We start from the raw sequence: 17,662 nt of genomic DNA on the forward strand, positions 1-17,662 counted from the left end.
TCTCTTTTGAAGAGAAAGTAATCTCTGGCTGTTCATCGAGTTTCCCCAGAAAATTATTCTGTATCAAATTATAGTCTGAAAGTAGCTGTGGTAAACCATCTTTTGGGTGTCCATAAGAGTGGAACCAGATAAGACAGTCATTGCATAAGCTAGGCTCTTTAGTTTGTTTGCTTGCTAAGTAGACCTAGAAATTTTACATAACTTGCTTCAGTCATTTCCTGATTGCTGTGCACTATTTTTATGCGAGATGCTGATGTTCTAGCACTGAACTGCACTAAGTGTGTTTTTGTGACATTGAGTTTTAATCCATTATGCTGAAACCATAATTCTAGGTTTCCCTTTATTTTTCCACACTACCTTGAAATTATTCTAAATTGTCATTTTCAATTAAAACTGAGGTGTCATCTGCGAATAAAACGGAGTGAACATTAAGGTTTAAAGGTAAATAATTTATGTACAGCAGAAAAGATAAGGCCCTAAAATTGAGCCCTGTGGGACCCCTGTACAGATCCTCTTCCAGTCCTAGAATGATTTTTCCGTTTGAATTTAGAATAACTGTTTTCTTTCTGACAATTGAGATTTGAACCACTGCAATGCCCTGTCCACAATCGCATATCTCTCTAACTTGGGTAGAAGTAGTAAGCGATTGACCAAGTCAAAAGCTCTGGCCAAATCACAAAAGTGACCTTTTTTACGCTTATCTATAGCAGAGCTTATCTTTTCATTGAATTCCCTGATGGAATTTATTGTATTTTTTTCCCTTTTGACATCCAAATTTATTTTAACTATATTTTCTATAAGAAAGTTTTCAAGCTGTTTCACAACAATCCTATCACCTTAGCAAAAACTGGCAGCAGGAAAATAGGGTGGTAATTTCCTATGTCATCTGGTGAGCCTTTCTTGAACAATGGTCTTATTTCAGCATATTTTAACACATCCGGGAAATATCCTTCCTCAAATGACTGATTAATAATTTTAGCCAATCTTCTGATTTTGCCACATTTATGAAGAAATCATTGAAACAGAGGGGGGGAAAAAAAGAAAAGAAAAGAAAAAAAGGTGAGGGTGGGGGGAGATCAACTTTGCCCACAATCTGTAAACTATTGGGAAGCAATACTACTATGACTTTGTATTGGCAGATACTACAAGCAAAGTCTTAAGTTTTTCCTGCAATTCCTTCTAAAGACATAAAAAGCTAAACTTCAGATGACTTTGCTACAAATCATCAATATGAAAATTGCTCATGAAATATTTCATTATTTTACTGAAGAGCACAAAAAGTTGCACTAGACAGTTTTGTTTTCTTTCAATAAAATTTTTCCGGATTTCAAAGTTACCAAAAACTCAGGGTGCACTGTTGAGAACTGCACTATGGGGTCAAAAAAACGACAATCTCCTGTACTATTGTATTGGTGATTGTGAAACTTAGGCAGTGTTTACTGGGAAAAATGCACAAATGTAGACATGAAATTTTATCAAAATCCATGACAGTCATGTAAGATACTCCAGACCACTTGGCGTGGAATGATCCACACGTAAGTACTGTCCAGCTGATGACTGCAGCATTAGGGTACAAGTTCAACAACAGTGAAGCAAAAGAATGTGTTTAATTTCCTACAAATGTAGGCACAGAAGTAACAAAGGAAGATGTAACTCACTGACAAGGTAATATTATACTCTCCCTCCACCCTACATATTGCATCTACTCCACCTCCCTGTCTCAGCCATTTCTGTATGCTGAAACATGGCTTTACTTTCACAGCTTTATCTCTCGTACCTTCAAATTTTTTACCAAAGAAGCAACATACAAAGGTCATTCAACAAAGACAAATTGACGCTGAAAAATTTTTATTTCCCTTCGAGTTGTCATTAAGAGTGATGCACTTGTTCCATCTTCTCATCCACTTTTGGAAGACTTCCACAAATCAGTTTCTTAATTTCTTGATAATCGCTCCAAAATCACCCCTAAAGCCTTCAATACACCATTTTCGTAGTGAAAAAAAAATGTGCAGGATGGTTATAATGGGACTTTTGCTACCTGAGCCAGTGTAGACGGAAAACTGATACAAGGGTTCCCAACTTTATAGGAATGATGTTCAGACTGTGCGCTGCACGACTTGCGTTTCTTGTAGTCTTAGTGGTACGACTTGCTGTTAGTTGCTGGCACTGGTATGGCAATCCAAACAAGCATCAGTGTGAATTACAGTTTCAGGCAGTCAACGTAGGACTAGACAAGGTGGGCAGGGCTTGGCTTTACTCACAACGCTGTTATATCAAAACAACAGAAACAGCATTGTTGCTCTTGGTGAGTATCAATGCATTACAGGAATATGGAGAGATCCTCACCCAAATTTAAGAACACCACTTGGAAGTTTATATGACACGGTTATTGGGGAATTGATCCTGGGAGAGGCAGATGGCCAATTGCAACACAAATTGTTGAAGTTATTGTTGCTATAGTGGAGAATGATGGACACAATGTGCAAACTTCAAGTAGCACACGAGCTGTGTCACGACAGGTGAATGTTCCACAGTCCATTGTTCAGAAAACGCTGCAAACACTCGTGAAATGGTATCTAGTGCAGTTACAGACTATCGTCACACTGACCGACCTTTTTAACCAGGAATATAAACCTGGTACATAATTAAACGTTATCCTCGTGTGGAAATTCTGCTGAAAAAAGTAACAGCTTCTTTAACATGAAGCCACACATTGTCATAGTGACAGTTCCACTTTTCATGATGGAGTTCCCTTGTTTTCTTTAGGACACAATCTTTCGTCAGCTGTTGAGGGACATTCTTGTACTCTGTGTTTTACTGCTCAATCTTGGAACGTACACCATGCTGTGGTATTGAAAAATTTAGTCACACTTAGGCCTTACTGGCCAATTTCTGGGTGTGTGCTTTTTCAGATGAGAGCATCCCGTTTGAACTTCTGTACTGTGTTGTTCAGTCATAATGTCGTTATATACCCAAAATTCATTGTTTCCATCATTCGTCCCTTTATCCTGGACACATTGTTTACGTTAGTTGCAAATGTCAACTCCAATCTACTTTTGAGCACGAGCTCGTCCAAGAATCCAGTGAGCATATTTTCTTGTCACAAGCAGCACCAGACATTGTAGATTCGCCATAAGCCCTGTGAAGATCTTTTGTTTCTGAAACAGGCTTCTTCAGTAGAAGGCAAAACTTGATTATATAAAGATGTCAACTTTCTGCCATTTTAAAACTTTAGAGGGGGGGGTTCAAGTTACAACCACATTCAAGACACTACTGCCAAAGAACAGCTGAGATTAGACAGGGATGGTACCTGGTGGCAGTGTAATAACCTCTTCAATATGTTTGAAAATTAGTCACCATCTTTGTTTAACAACCATCATATTGTCCAGTTCACTATGCAGTAGGGCTCATTCCTACATTTTGAAAAACAAAACAACTTCAAGAATAATTTATTAAACAAAATGCCACTTTTGAAAAATAAGGCAATCATTTAGTGGAGCACATACTAATAGGGCTGCTTGGGCAAAAAATCAACCGAAACTATTCTAAATAATGTATCCTAACATGTTCGAGTTGTTAATGTAAATGACCAGATAAAGGTCTTAAAAGCAGTGCCCTCTCACTCAGTCGCAATTTTAAATCTAACAGATAACATCTGACCATTGAGGACACGGTGTGGAACCTATTCACGGAAATCTTGCAGGACTCCAGCAGGTGGAATGGTAGCCCCTTCCTACCGTGCAGAGTTCCTACGACAATAGTTCCAGGGTGATGCCAGCTTGAGAGGACAACACAGTGTTCAATGACGTGATTAACTTGCAAACAAACTGCTGCACATACCTGGTTCTTGGCGCCGCTGCCGCCACCAGACTGCATATTTGAGCTGCAGCCTCCGCATTGCCCAGCAAGACATTTATCCAGCCGGCAGAGGTCATCACCTCGGGGTGGGTCGCTATGAAGGCCACGACTGCACTCTCGAGCCTCGGACAGGAGTGCAGCACAGCGAGGAGTGCGGCGGCTGCAGCATTCTCGACACTCAGGCCCTGCGCTATCTGTTCCTCGCACTTTTCTTTTAGCAACGGCAGATCGTATTTATCGGCGGCAGCTATCATTTCACCTAGCATGCTCGCTAGCTGCGGAGCTGTATCGGTGTACATGAAACACAGCAGCTGTTTTAGCACATCTTCTTGCAAGTCTGTTATCTCAATTTGGCGGCTGCGGGCTTCTTTCATGTTATTTCGCAACATGGCAGCAAAAACTGGACTCCTCGCTGTCAGTATGGGACTGTGGGCCAGCAGCTCAGAGTCGCCGACCACCAGCTTCACGTCCGCACCCTCACCCGATTCCAGCAGCGTGCGCAGGTCAGTTGCGATACTGTGGTCCTGTGTGCTTGTTACAGCCATTACGACCTCTCCTGAAACACACACACAAAGAAACTTTATTTGAAAATGTTACCAAACAGTAAATAAGTGCATTCTTTACCTCTCAACCTATCTATTACATACTTATTTTACTTCCCAGCAGTCATCCTTGTTTAGCAGGACTGTAGTTTGTGTGTTGGTCATAGATACTTGCCTTTGCATATTTACTCCTTTAACTATGAAATGACATGGTGATGCATTATTCACTCACTGTACAGATTCATTCAATTCACTGTTGCATCGCTTGTATGAACTAGTTTACACAATTATTCTTCATATCACGACCAGAACTGCTGCTTCTGGATAAGACGAGTCTTCCAGGAAAAAACTAACACTTTACAATAAAAGACTTTACTGCTTCAGGTAAGGGCACCAGAAGTCACCTTTGGGGCAACAATGACAAATTTTATGCTATACAAGTGGTTAAAATGTATAAAAGATTAAAAATTCCATACTAGAATATCAAAATATTTTCATGAAAGTTCATGCATGCACACACTTGCAAAGGTGTGTATGAAAGCTCTCAAAAACTGTTTGTAATAGGGAATGAGGTTAATGAAGAAATAATTTACAAAGAGTTGTTGGATGATCAGTGTGGTAAGACAAGACGAGTCAAGTCATACTGACACTAAAACGTTCAGTCCGTGAACTTAGTCCAGACAGCTCACAATATTTCACATGCTTTGATGAAATCACAGGTTATCAGCCAAGTTGATGTCACAACGTGTTGCGAAGTTTCAGTAAGTTTCTTACTCATAATCATTACCTCAAGACGAGAATAGGAACTCCATCGGAAAGTTGTAACACGACGATACAGCCGATAACCCAAGCTGATTTCATCAATATAATCTGCAAGATACCACACATTCCCATTTTGTATGTTTTGTTACACTTGTCTCATCGACTAAAACAGATGGCAGGTTCCCAGTTCAGTTCTACCATCTTGTCAGAATATGAAACACAATTGAAAACATGGCACGAGGTGACTTGTAAGCCGTAAGGACCACAGTCTGCTGCACGTGCAATCCTCCCACTGGCATATGAAGTAATTTGTTTATATGCGATGTAGAAATCGAAGACAATTAAAGGCAACTGCCACCAGCGACTGGCAAGAGAGACAGTCCATTGCCTCGACAATGTCTCACTGCCAGCCACTGCTGCACAACTACTTCCACGGTTTTTTGACTCCACTGTGAGACAAGATCCTGGACAGGACTTACAAGGCTCTGTGTCACACTGGTTTCCTTGTAAGCCTCCTCAGCTCTGGTACCCACTCACTCATTTCCCCATATGCCTACACATTTCGGTATCCAGTAGAATGGGTAATATTGTTGCAAGACACAGAGTCTTCTCTGTTACATTTTTTTTTTCCTCTGCTGGATGTTAATGCTTGTTGTGCACCGAGAGAATCACACTGAGTGATGAATTACTTCTGTTGATGTCTCGTGCTCCACTGCATTTGTGATTGCTTGGCACTTAATACTCTGCACTTGCTGCGAAAGTTGAAATCTAAAGATAACTCGTGGAAGGGCACTGAGTTGTCCAAGGCATTCCCTCTGCGTGCATGCGTGTGATGGCAAGTTAACAATCTTTCAATTGTAAATTCTTCAAACTCCATACCATATGCATATTCAATAATTTTTGATCCTTTAGTTAAAATTCTTCCCATATTATCCAGACTTCGTGGAGCGCGGTCTTAATAAGCAGCACAATGGCGAGAACCCTTCATCTACTACAAAACAAAAGGAGAAAGGGCTATCACTCCGACCTAGTGACATGGGTCATACCCAGCAGGCAGGACATTATTTATAAATAGGCATTTGCCTGAAGCAGTCTTGAATGCCAAACTCTGGTCATTTATAAATGAAGTGTATTTTTAAAGTTTTTACTGCTAAAATATATTACTGCTATAATATATAATTTACCAATTAAAATAGGGGAACAGGACGATATTCCCGATTTTATTAATAGTTAGTGAGTGTTCACACTTGCATTGTTTGTAACTAAGAATGAAAGGAAAGAAGATTAGCCTGTTTTTTTACTAGCATTCCAACTTGCTTGTGCCAAGGAAGGGCACATATTGCTAACAGTTGTTTATCATTTATATTATTTATAATATCCTCCTTATTTTTAACAGTGCCCCCCCCCCCGCCCCCCCCCTCACTCTCTACCTGAGTCAAATCTCTGAATATTATTGGAAACAAAATTATTGAATCAGGATTTATATGTGGACAGGGGAAGAAGAAGAAAATAAAAAATCCCGGATATCCCAGTTATAAATACACTTTTTCCCAGATGAAAGTACACTATTCCTCTGGTGAAAGTACTTTTTTCCAAATTAAGTGGCAATATGCTCTCCATCAGAGCTGTCAAACTTATCAATCCCTTGAATGGTGAAGGGTTTTATACACTGCCATAGAATTTCCCACACTTCGGGAAACAAAATGCAGAGGGGGGAGAAAAATCACTTTTTGGAAAGATATTTAATGAGCGGCAACACTTAGTTTTTTGCTTTTTTTCCAAGGGCATGCGTAGGGAGGTTACTAGGAGCACAGCTTGAATTGCAGCAGCAGAGTGCTCCTGATAAGCAGAATTTCATTACTGTGTGCCGAAAATTTTGTGGGTTACCTGGCTGAATATGTTCCGTCGAGCACTTTGAGTTTTCCACATAAAGGCCAATTACGGGTGAAACTGCCCAAGAATTCACTTTGCACCCACAAAAAGAATAATTATACTTCTTGTCATCGTTATTCCGTAATTTGTAATCTATGAAAGAACTAAAATAAATATGGAAAGCTAACTATGAAACTGTCTTTTTTAAGCATTTGTTACCCTTTAAGATACATCAAACACAAATGTGCCAGTAAACTTTTAAGTAATGGCATAAATGACTGGTCTTCTCAGTTTGAAATTTTTCTGCTTGACTGATCCTCTAAGTGTTAAGTTTTGAATGATGATCAAACATTCTGCAATTTCAGAAACTCATCACACTTTCTCACATGTAATGTATTTCATCTTGCATAAATGGAAATTTATTTTCAAATCAACACTTCTCAAACCACCATTCACAATATTCTCCCGCAACCTGTTAGAAATTTAAACAGTTGTGATGTCACGCTCATCGAAAGCAGTTTGTTGTTACGAAGTATTGCGAAGTCTTCGATACATTTTGCTGTCGGCAGAAGCTTGTGTGTGCACTGTGTTTTGCTGTTGCGAGTGGCGTATTTTCTTTGCAACTGAAGTTTACTTTTGGTATTATGCTCTTGTTTATGTTTTACTGCTGGTACTATTCTGAAGTAGTGGGGGTAACATAAAATTCTATGTTAAGAGTATCATTTCTTATCAGTCAAAATTACAAAAATTTAACTGAAAACAAACGAGAAATTCCCAGAATTTAAAAAAATTATTCTGTTTTTTCCCCGAGGAAAAAATTCCCAGGGTTTTCTCAGATTTCCCGGTTTCCCCAAGGTGCATACAACCTGTATTCAACAGCTGGCAACTGTTTCTTGATAATAAATATATTCTTAAGTGTAAACTGTTTTCAGTGAAAGAACAAAGAATGCTTTATTGTAAGATGAAGCAACATCCGAGACCATAGTTTTCTATTCTGCTCTTTTTTTTCTCCATTTTTGTGCGACTTTGCTGTGAAGATAAAATGGGAACACCAACATAAAAAAGAATAACAAAGAATTTATGCCCAACTCGCTGGAATTGTTCAATTCCAATACTAGTCGATTCCTAGAGAGTGCGCAGTTCTTGGAATTGTGGGCTTCAATCAGTATGTGACACATCCCTAACTAAATTCATTATCGATAAACTGTTTTTACTCTAATTCCAGTTATTGCAAGTAAATATTAGTGCTACTGCTATTATTGGAAAAAGGTAGTAGATGAAATTTTGAGTTGCTGGTAACTGCTCGTAATTTCAGGTAATGAATGCTGTTCTGTGGGTTACTTAATTGTAATTGGCAACACTGGCATGACCATCTGACAGTCATTCAAATCTATGTGGTTGAGTGACAAGCAACAAAATTTCTTCTGTGTAATTTAGAGTGCTACAGACAATGCGCTATCTGACAGTTGCAAGATGGTTAAGACAGAAGAACCGCGTTGGAGCTTTTTCAATTAAAAGCGGAAAGGAGTATCTTGTAAATATTGTTTTAAGAAATACAAACAGTCGCATTCCAACATAATGGAAAAGCACATCGAAAGCGTTTCAAGTGCCCTCAGAATTTCGAAAAAGTGCTTGAGGTAGCTACAGTCATGGAGAACAACTTTTTGCAGTAGCATAGTATCAGTAAAAATATTATCTAGCTACTTCATATAAATTATACTTTATTTCAAACATTACTTTTAAACTTTAGTGTCGTCTTTCTACCATGTACTACCCCAAGAATTGACCTTAAAGATATAAAAAGTCACATTTACAGTCCCAATTTATTTTCCCTAATAACTCTCTTCTAACTCTCAAACAGCTTTTTCAACTTGGTTAGCCAATCACTGAAGAGGCAGTGTTGCAAAACTATTTCAAATACAAAATAACAGCTTAAATCTTATTTATAAGTGCTGCTTATTGAACTTTAAAATGCATAAATGCCTGGGCATTTATGAATTTTGGGCATTTGCCCCAACTTATAAATGCCCATGCATTTTACACTCTTATTCTGACCGTCCATTAATATCTGTAAGTAAGGAATATCAAAGCCTACATATTTTATAAAATAATCACTTGAGTCACAAAGTGTTGCTTTTAATCTGCTCCTTCTGTTACAGCTGACCCTCAGAAATAATCTATTGACACTGCACCATGTTAACAACTGAACAATGATACAACTTAATTTGCTTAAACACTATTTAGCATTCTGATATGCTTTTAATACACTGATTACTGTGGAAGAAACCAGAACTGACCAAAATATTTAGTCGTCACTTTTCAGTCGAATCTCTTTGGTACAAACACGTATCTGTAAATAAAAATTGAAGCACTTACATAATGTCTTTGTCCCAAAAATGAAACCTGTATTTCAATGTTCATAAATTAACTCATTTATTATTACATCCCATGACTGTATTTCACCCGGTGCTTCAAATAGTCCCACACCTTTTCTACGAGGTAAAGATTGGGTGATTTAGTGGGCTAGCAGAAGTGTGATGATGTGCCTGAATTTTTGTCAAAAAAGGACTGTATGCTTGCACTCCTGTGGACATTTATGCTGAAGTCTTGGAAGATCAGAATGTCTAAGGGGCAGCACAACACTGACTAGGAATGCTGAAAACGACATCTTGGTTTACATTCAGTGCAACCCGTACGAGTGGGCCCAAGTGACTGTACAAGAAACACCCTGAAATCATTACAAATCAATTCAGGACTGAACTACACCCTCTGCACACTGCAGGTTAACACATTTGTTGCCGCATCACTCACAACTGGATAATGCATAAGCTTCTGTGAGAGGCCTGTCACCCACATAGGGGTGATCCTCATTGTTCAAATTAATACGACTTGCAGCTGGAATTTTCGAAGGAATTTGATGGAATAAGCATTGAAATACAATTGTAGGATAAACAACAAACAATATACACACAATCTCCATTTTTTCATTTATATTTAGGATAATATATTACATTGACTGAGGGTGGTTTGGAAAGTTTTCGGAATCACAATGAGAGGTCAGCGTTAGTGCAACAAGTTGTTCATGTGATATTAATTGGAAAGATAGGTATGAAAGCAAAGGACATTCATGCCAATTTCCAGAATACACTGGGGGACTCTGCACCTTCATATTCAACTGCTGCCAAGTGGACAAATGAATTTAAATTTGGTCAGGAGAGCTTAGATGATGATACACGCAGTGGTCAGCCAAAAATCATTGCAAATGCTACTGGAGGATCGCCAATTGAAAGTGCGTGAAATTGCTCACGCTTGCCAAATGTCATCTAAAAGGGTATATCACATTTTAAATGAAGAATTAGAAATGAAAAAAATTATTTGCAAGATGGGTGCCACAGCTCTTGACGCTGATAAAAAAACACATGAGAATGGACATATCGGAACAATGTTTGGCCCATTTAAGAAAAAACAAACAAGATTTTTTGCGCCGGTTTGTTTCCGCAGGTGAAACTTAGGTGCACCACTATACCTCACAGACAAAACAAGTCAAAACAATGGAAACACTGATCCTCCACCACCAAAGAAAGCAAAGACAGTTCCTTCGGCAGGAAAGGTCATGGCATCAGTGTTCTGGGATGCTAAGGGGATTCTGTTAGTAGATATCTCCCCACTGGGCAAACAATTACTGGAGAAAACTATGCTAACCTCGACAAATTGCAACACAAGATAAGCGAAAAAAGGGACAGGTTTAGCAAGGAAGAAAGTCATCTTCCATCAAGACAATGCATGCCCGCACACGTGCCGTCGCCGTGGCAAAATTACATGAACTAAGGTATGAACTGTTGCCACACCCACCATGTTCACCTGATACGGCTACATCAGACTTCCATCTCTTCCCAAAACTGAAAACTTTTCTTGGTGGACAAAGATTCACTTCAAACGAAGAACTGATGCCCAGAGTTGACAACTATTTTTCAGGCCAGGAGGAAACTCATTTTCGAGATGGGATCGAGGCACTGAGACATCGTTGGACCAAGTGCATTGTTCTACAGGGAAACTACATTGAAAAATAAAGTTTCAGTGATGTAAGTATTTTTTTACTATTCTGTTCTGAGAACTTTTCAAACTACCCTCGTACCATGTCTCATGGCGTTCGTTAAAACGTGTGTAAAACAATTTTGGACAATTGTAACAATAGGTCATAGGTTTTTTCCCTACAGTCATCTTCACTTCTTGGCATTCGTCAGTTTGCCTCTTTTTGTAACATAGGACACACATCCCGTGTATAGGCTTGCCCTCCTGATTCTTACTAATCTCTAAATGGTGGGGCACATTCCTTGTTTTATGTGTACTACTGTCAGGCACGGCATTTTCCACAGATATTCCTGAAATTTTCTGATTTCTATTTTTGTATTTGTGGCATTCTGTTACATGATGTGAACATTTACTATTCTTGCTCCTTAAAGCAAATGTAGTGCTCATTTTCAATACCACTTCATACACTCCCATATTGTAGCATATGACACATCTAATCGATTCTGTCGATGCCGGTTTTTGCATTATTATATGCCAGTATCAGCAAAGACTTTCATTTCAGAGGATGACCGCAATGTGTAGGATCTGAATTTTATGTCATAACAGTTGCAGATTTTGTTGATAACGTCCTAACCTAATGAACATCCTCTATTTTAGCACCACAATACTGTTATTTGCACATGCTATCATTTTGCCTCTATTCAATAGGTTCAACATTTCAAAATATGGCATAATTTTTTGTTGTACCACACAGTTCCACCGATGTGCAATTTGAATTTAACACACCCGACTGCTAATTCACAGCTCATGTAATTGTTGTCAGCAAACAAAGTTAGTCCTTCATTTAGCAATTTAACTGCAAGTTCAATGCAGACATTATCGGCTATGACATCTTGCTTTCTTCTGCTGATATCTTGTCCAGAATATACTTTCTCGGACTGTGTATACCCTTCAGTGAAGCACAGTTTGTAGAGTTTTATACCCTACTAAGTCGTCCTCTCCAAGAAAACAACAATATTTTTGCCTGGTGGAAAGACTTTGGTAACTGTCTGTCAATGTGTTTAGGAGTGGTAAAACTCTTTGAAGTCTGCTACTCTCATCTATCATTCCATTATTTATGAAATTCGCTATCTGCAATTCAAAACAATTATAGGACACCCTCCTATGTGGAGATGGAATGTTATAAATGGGGTTCACTGACCGATACCTAACAAGTGGTGTCTTTACTAGACTAATTCAAACCATCAGTCTGAAAGAGTTTGTTATTTCCTCAGACGATGTTCGGTCATTTCATGCTACTGCAGTTTTTGCTCAGCATATCTATTAGCCTGTCACTAAAAAGTTTATCACTTTCCCATCTAAAAAAATAGCGAAAGCACCTTATCTGCACTAATACCACATGGCAAATATATCAGAAGCCCACCTTTTCGGTGGATGGTAACTACTGTTGCCCGTTAGTGAATTCATTCCACTGGATAATGTCCAATGAATCACCAACAGAGTTCGATTTCCCTTCTCTGTTCGCAGCAAGTTCTTCCAACATCTCATCAATGTCCTCACTTTCACGTGATTCCTCCGTATCGGGGTTTGAACACTATGAAATTCTGTTATCATCTTTTGTCTAAAACACACTATTTGGTCATTAGTACTATCCTCACTTTCAATTATTCTTTTATGCCACCCATGGAACATTTTGATGGTACAAAAACACAGTATGCTTCTGGGCTACTGCAGTGAGATCACAGGCAGTCTTTTAGTCAAATTGCTTATCACTTTCCCCATTTCAGAACTAAACACTTTATTCTTTAGCCCCAGATCAACTCACACAAAACTAAACGAGTTGCACCATTGCTATTCCCACTCACTGCTCTGTTTATGTTGCAGTGCAGCAACAGCCAGATCTGGACACCACATGAAACTCAAATGAATCTCACTGTGCAACGATCTTGTTAAATGTCTTTATTAAATCTGAGCCACAGAGGATTATTTTTATATATATATATATATATATATATATATATATATATATATATATATATTTTTTTTTTTTTTTTTTTTTTTTTTTTAAGGGCGCTCAACTACTGAGATCATTAGTGCCCAGTCACAAATATAAGTGCAAGTGCACATATAATCTGGTAAAACTCAAGCGGGGGGAGGGGGGGGGGGGGGCACCAGAAAGTTCTTACAAAGACGCAGATTTATTTATTAAAATGGACGGTCTTTACTTGTGTGACCACATTACTTGCCTCCAGCCATTTACTGGCCAGTTTACGTAATTTGGTCCATCGAAGACATGCAGCTTTACCTGCTGCTGTGAGCAATGACCTCTTGCAGTACTCAGCTCCACGTATTTGCAAGCAGTTCTCTTTATAAAGTTCACTTGAGAAATGGTCATGATGAACCTCTTTCATTGTCAAGATGTTACACTTTTCCTCTGGTCCCTGCGGGTTAGGATCTTTCTGTAACTACAGTTCTTGCCCTGTATTTCACATGCAAACAACATTTTCCCTTGCTCCATACAGGAACAGAACACCACAGAAAACAGACAACCAGAAAACTGTAGCCTGATAGTTGTTGGCATTTAATTAAGGTTAGCCGCAATCTAGTACACTTAGTGCAACTTTTGCTGCCTTGCTTTATCTTCCTATCACTAATTTTGAATTTGGGCACAAATTGTTTACAGCATTTTTGTCTAACACATTTCAACACGTTTCTGTAAATTATCATGAATGCTGTAATGTTTAACCCAATCAGATAGTGGCGCACCAGTGCTGTCATGCTGAAAGCGGCTGTGTCAGGTTTGCAGGTTCTAGCAGTAAGCAGAACACAGGTTTCGTTAACTAGTATGTCACACGACATTTTACTTTATTGAACACAGCTACAGTGGGTGATGTGAAAGTACAATTTACAAGAGGTTTAAACTTTTAAAGTTTAATACAGTGCATTTTATTACTTAACGCGACCTCTAATAATTTATAATCAATTTTGAGAACTTCTGCTCAAGTCAACATCTGTGACTGTCAGTTCTCCTTGCCTGTAATTCGAGAGATGGTATAAACCTGGAGCAGTGGTTTCTTTACTTTTGCCAGTTAGTGAAATCAGAAATACGAGTGCACTGATCACTTTCAGTGCATGCACAGTCCAAACAGGTTATGGACCAAAGATTTTATTTCAGTTTTATAAACTTATTCATCAACAGCGATTTTTTACTGGCTATGTGAATGGAGCTAAGGGTCAACTATAATGCGACCTTTTAGTATCTGGAATATTATTTACTCTGCTGCCCAGATAAGGATTCAAAAATGAAGGTATCCAGCATCTGTTAATGCTTAAATTATTGAAATAAAATATTAGACATTACCCTCCCATCAGACATATGTCAAAGCTTTAATAATCATCTTAATAAAAAGGTCACATTTTTTGTTTTATTTCAGCTAAGCACCTATAAGTCCTAGTACACCTGAAATCTCTGTATATTAGCACCGTGGTGCACTGCTAGTGTAAACAAAACAGAATGGCACAGCCCATCAATAAAGTGGAGTATCTTGTGCTAATCTGATTTCTGTATTTGAAGGGGTAAAATGCTCAGCAAAACCTGCTGGAAATTTAGGACAATCCACTGTCACTGGACAACAGCTGGGTGGACAGATGTGTCTGCTGTGATCAAATAAAAGACAGACTAAGAATGAAGTGTCACACCATCTCTCTGAACTGAAGAACTGCAGATGCTTCCATTAAGATATGCATGTCACATTTGAGGTAATAGCAGAAAAGTGAAAATGTATAGCGGATCAGTTTTTAACATCTTTCACAACAAAGGTTGCTGCCTGCTGTGTTCTGCAACTAACCCCAGTCAAAATACCTACTGAACTGAAATTACAATGCAATGAATACCGCTAGTTGCATACAGGCGTTGATATAAGCCAACGGGGACAGCTAAAAATGTGTGCCCCAACCGGGACTCAAACCTGGGATCTCCTGCTTACATGGCAGACGCTCTATCCATCTGAGCCACTGAGGACACACAGGTTAGTGCGCCTGTAGGGTTCTTTCTTTCTTTTTTTTTTTTGGTGGTGGTGGGGGGGGGGGGGGGGGGGTTAGGGCACTCAACTACTGAGGTCATTAGCGCCCAGTCACAAATGTAATGTAAGTGCACGTATAATCTGGTAAAACTCAGGGGGGGGAGGGGGGGGGGGGAGGCAACCAGAAAGTCCCTACAAAGAAGCAGATAAAATAATTAGAAGAGTTAGACGTGGACAAGTCCGTCAAAGTAATAAAATGAAGAACACGAGCAGCTGCTCGAGCGTCATCAGCTAAAATTTCCTGTAAAGTAGATGGCAGAGACAGGACAACACGAGATTGATTAAAACGGGGACACGTCAATAAAACATGGCACACTGTCAATGGATGACCACAAGGGCACTGCGGGGCGAGGTCACCAGATAGCAGGTAGCGGTGGCTGAGCCGGCAATGCCCAATCCGCATCCTGGCCAAAAGGACCTCCTCTCGCCAAGATGGTCGGGAGGAGGTTGTCCGAGCTGTTGGGAACGGTTTTATGGCCTGGATCTCATTTTCTTGAAGTGACGACCAAGTACCCCACCACAATGACAAGACTCTTACAAACAACCCCACTAATGTCAAACGATGGGACACAAAGAGAGGCTGGCCGAGCAGGAGGACTGCAGCCTTGGCCGCAGCATCAGCAGCCTCATTCCCAGGCACTCCTACGTGGCCTGGAACCCACATAAAGCTAACAGGAGAGCCATCATCAGCAAAAGAATGGAGGGATTGCTGGATCCGTTGCACCAAGGGATGGACCGGATATGGAGCTCCGAGACTCTGAAGAGCACCGAGTGAATCAGAGCAGAGTACATACGGAGAATGGCGGTGGCGGCGGACATACTGAACGGCCTGATTGAGAGAAAAAAGCTCGGCCGTAAAGCTGGAACACTGGTCGAGGAGCCGGTATTTAAAGGTGACGTCCCCGACGACAAAGGCACAGCCGACACCGTCCGTTTTGGAGCCATCAGTGTAAATAAAGGTGTAACTGGCTAGTCGCGCACGAAGTTCGACAAACCGTGAGCAATAGACTGCATCCGGAGTACCTTCCTTCGGGAGCGAGCTGAGGACAAGATGAATGTGAACCGGAGCCTGGAGCCAAGGTGGTGTCGGGCTCTCACCCTCTCTGAAGGTGGTAGGGAGAGCAAAATCCAATTGTCGAAGCAGGCGATGAAAGCGGACTCCAGGGGGCAGCAGGGCAGACACATACAACCCATACTGACGGTCGAGAGAATCGGTGAAGAAGGACTGATAAGAGGGATGGTCGGGCACTGACAACAGCCAGCAGGCATACCGACAAAGCAGTACGTCGCACCGGTAGGTCAATGGTAAATCGGCAGCTTCAGCAAAAGACCCAACGGGACTAGTGTAGAATGCTCTGGCCGCAAGATGTAACCCCCGATGATGGATGGAGTTGAGATGGCGTAAGAGGAATGGCTGAGTAGACGAGGCACCCATAATCCAGCTCTGATCGGACTATGGACCGATATAAGCGAAGCAGGACAGTGCGATCCGCTCCCCAAGATGAACCACTAAGAACACGGAGGACATTAAGGGAACGTGTACAACGGGCAGCCAAATAAGAGACATGCGAAGACCAACAAAGTTTCCTGTCCAGTGTGAGACCTAAAAACTTCATTGTCTCCACGAATGGGAGAACAATGGGACCGAGATGTAAGGATGGTGGAAGGAATGCTTTGTATCGCCAAAAGTTGATGCAAACCGTCTTCTCTTCAGAGAACCGGAAGCCATTAGCCACACTCCACGAGTATAGGCTGTCAAGACAACGCTGAAGGCAGTGCTCCAGGAGGCACGTTCTCTGGGCACTGCAGTAGATCGCGAAGTCATCGACAAAAAGAAAGCCTGAGACATTAGGTGGAATGCAATCCATAATTGGATTAATCGCTATGGTAAAAAGGGCTACGCTCAAAACCGAGTACTCCGTTCTCCTGGAGGAAGACGTCCGACAATACGGAACCCACACGTACCCTACATTCGATTTGTTAAAAATTAATCAATAAAAACGGGCAGGTGACCACGTAGGCCCCACCTGTGCATAGTGCGGAGGATACCTCCTCTCCAACAGGTATCTTAAGCCTTCCCCAAATCGAAGAACACAGCTACCATTTGGCGCTTCCGCAAAATGTTGTTCACGATGAACATCGACAAGGTCACAAGGTGGTCAACAGCGGAGCGGCGTCGACGAAAGCCGCATTGAACATTGGTAAGTAGCCGTCGAGATTCAAGAATCCAAACCAGCCGAGTGTTAACCATGCGCTCCATCACCTTACAGACACAGCTTGTAAGAGAAATGGGGCGGTAACTAGAAGGAAGGTGTCTATCCTTCCTGGGTTTGGGTATGGGAACGACGACGGCCTCACGCCAACGCATGGGGACCTGACCTTCGGTCCAGACGCGATTATAGGTACGAAGAAGAAAGCATTTGCCTGCCGGAGAAAGGTGTGTCAGCATCTGAACGTGAATGGAATCTGGCCCCGGAGCAGAGGACCGGGACAGTGCAAGTGCACGTTCGAGTT

The 17,662-nt window shown here is 40.6% G+C and overlaps 1 protein-coding gene across 2 annotated transcripts in view; it reads right to left on the reverse strand.

The window, feature by feature from the left end:
• LOC126427226 (poly [ADP-ribose] polymerase tankyrase-1-like) overlaps window positions 1–17,662 on the reverse strand; it is a 60,563-nt gene that overhangs the window by 14,682 nt on the left and 28,219 nt on the right. For both annotated transcript variants that reach the window (XM_050089465.1, XM_050089464.1), the window contains one exon: window positions 3,841–4,414. In XM_050089465.1, the coding sequence (XP_049945422.1) occupies window positions 3,841–4,403 (563 nt within the window). In that variant the 5' untranslated portion in view covers window positions 4,404–4,414. The remainder of the gene's footprint in view (window positions 1–3,840; window positions 4,415–17,662) is intronic.

Source organism: Schistocerca serialis, chromosome 11 (assembly GCF_023864345.2).
Source record: "Schistocerca serialis cubense isolate TAMUIC-IGC-003099 chromosome 11, iqSchSeri2.2, whole genome shotgun sequence".
Classification (NCBI taxonomy): domain Eukaryota; kingdom Metazoa; phylum Arthropoda; class Insecta; order Orthoptera; family Acrididae; genus Schistocerca; species Schistocerca serialis.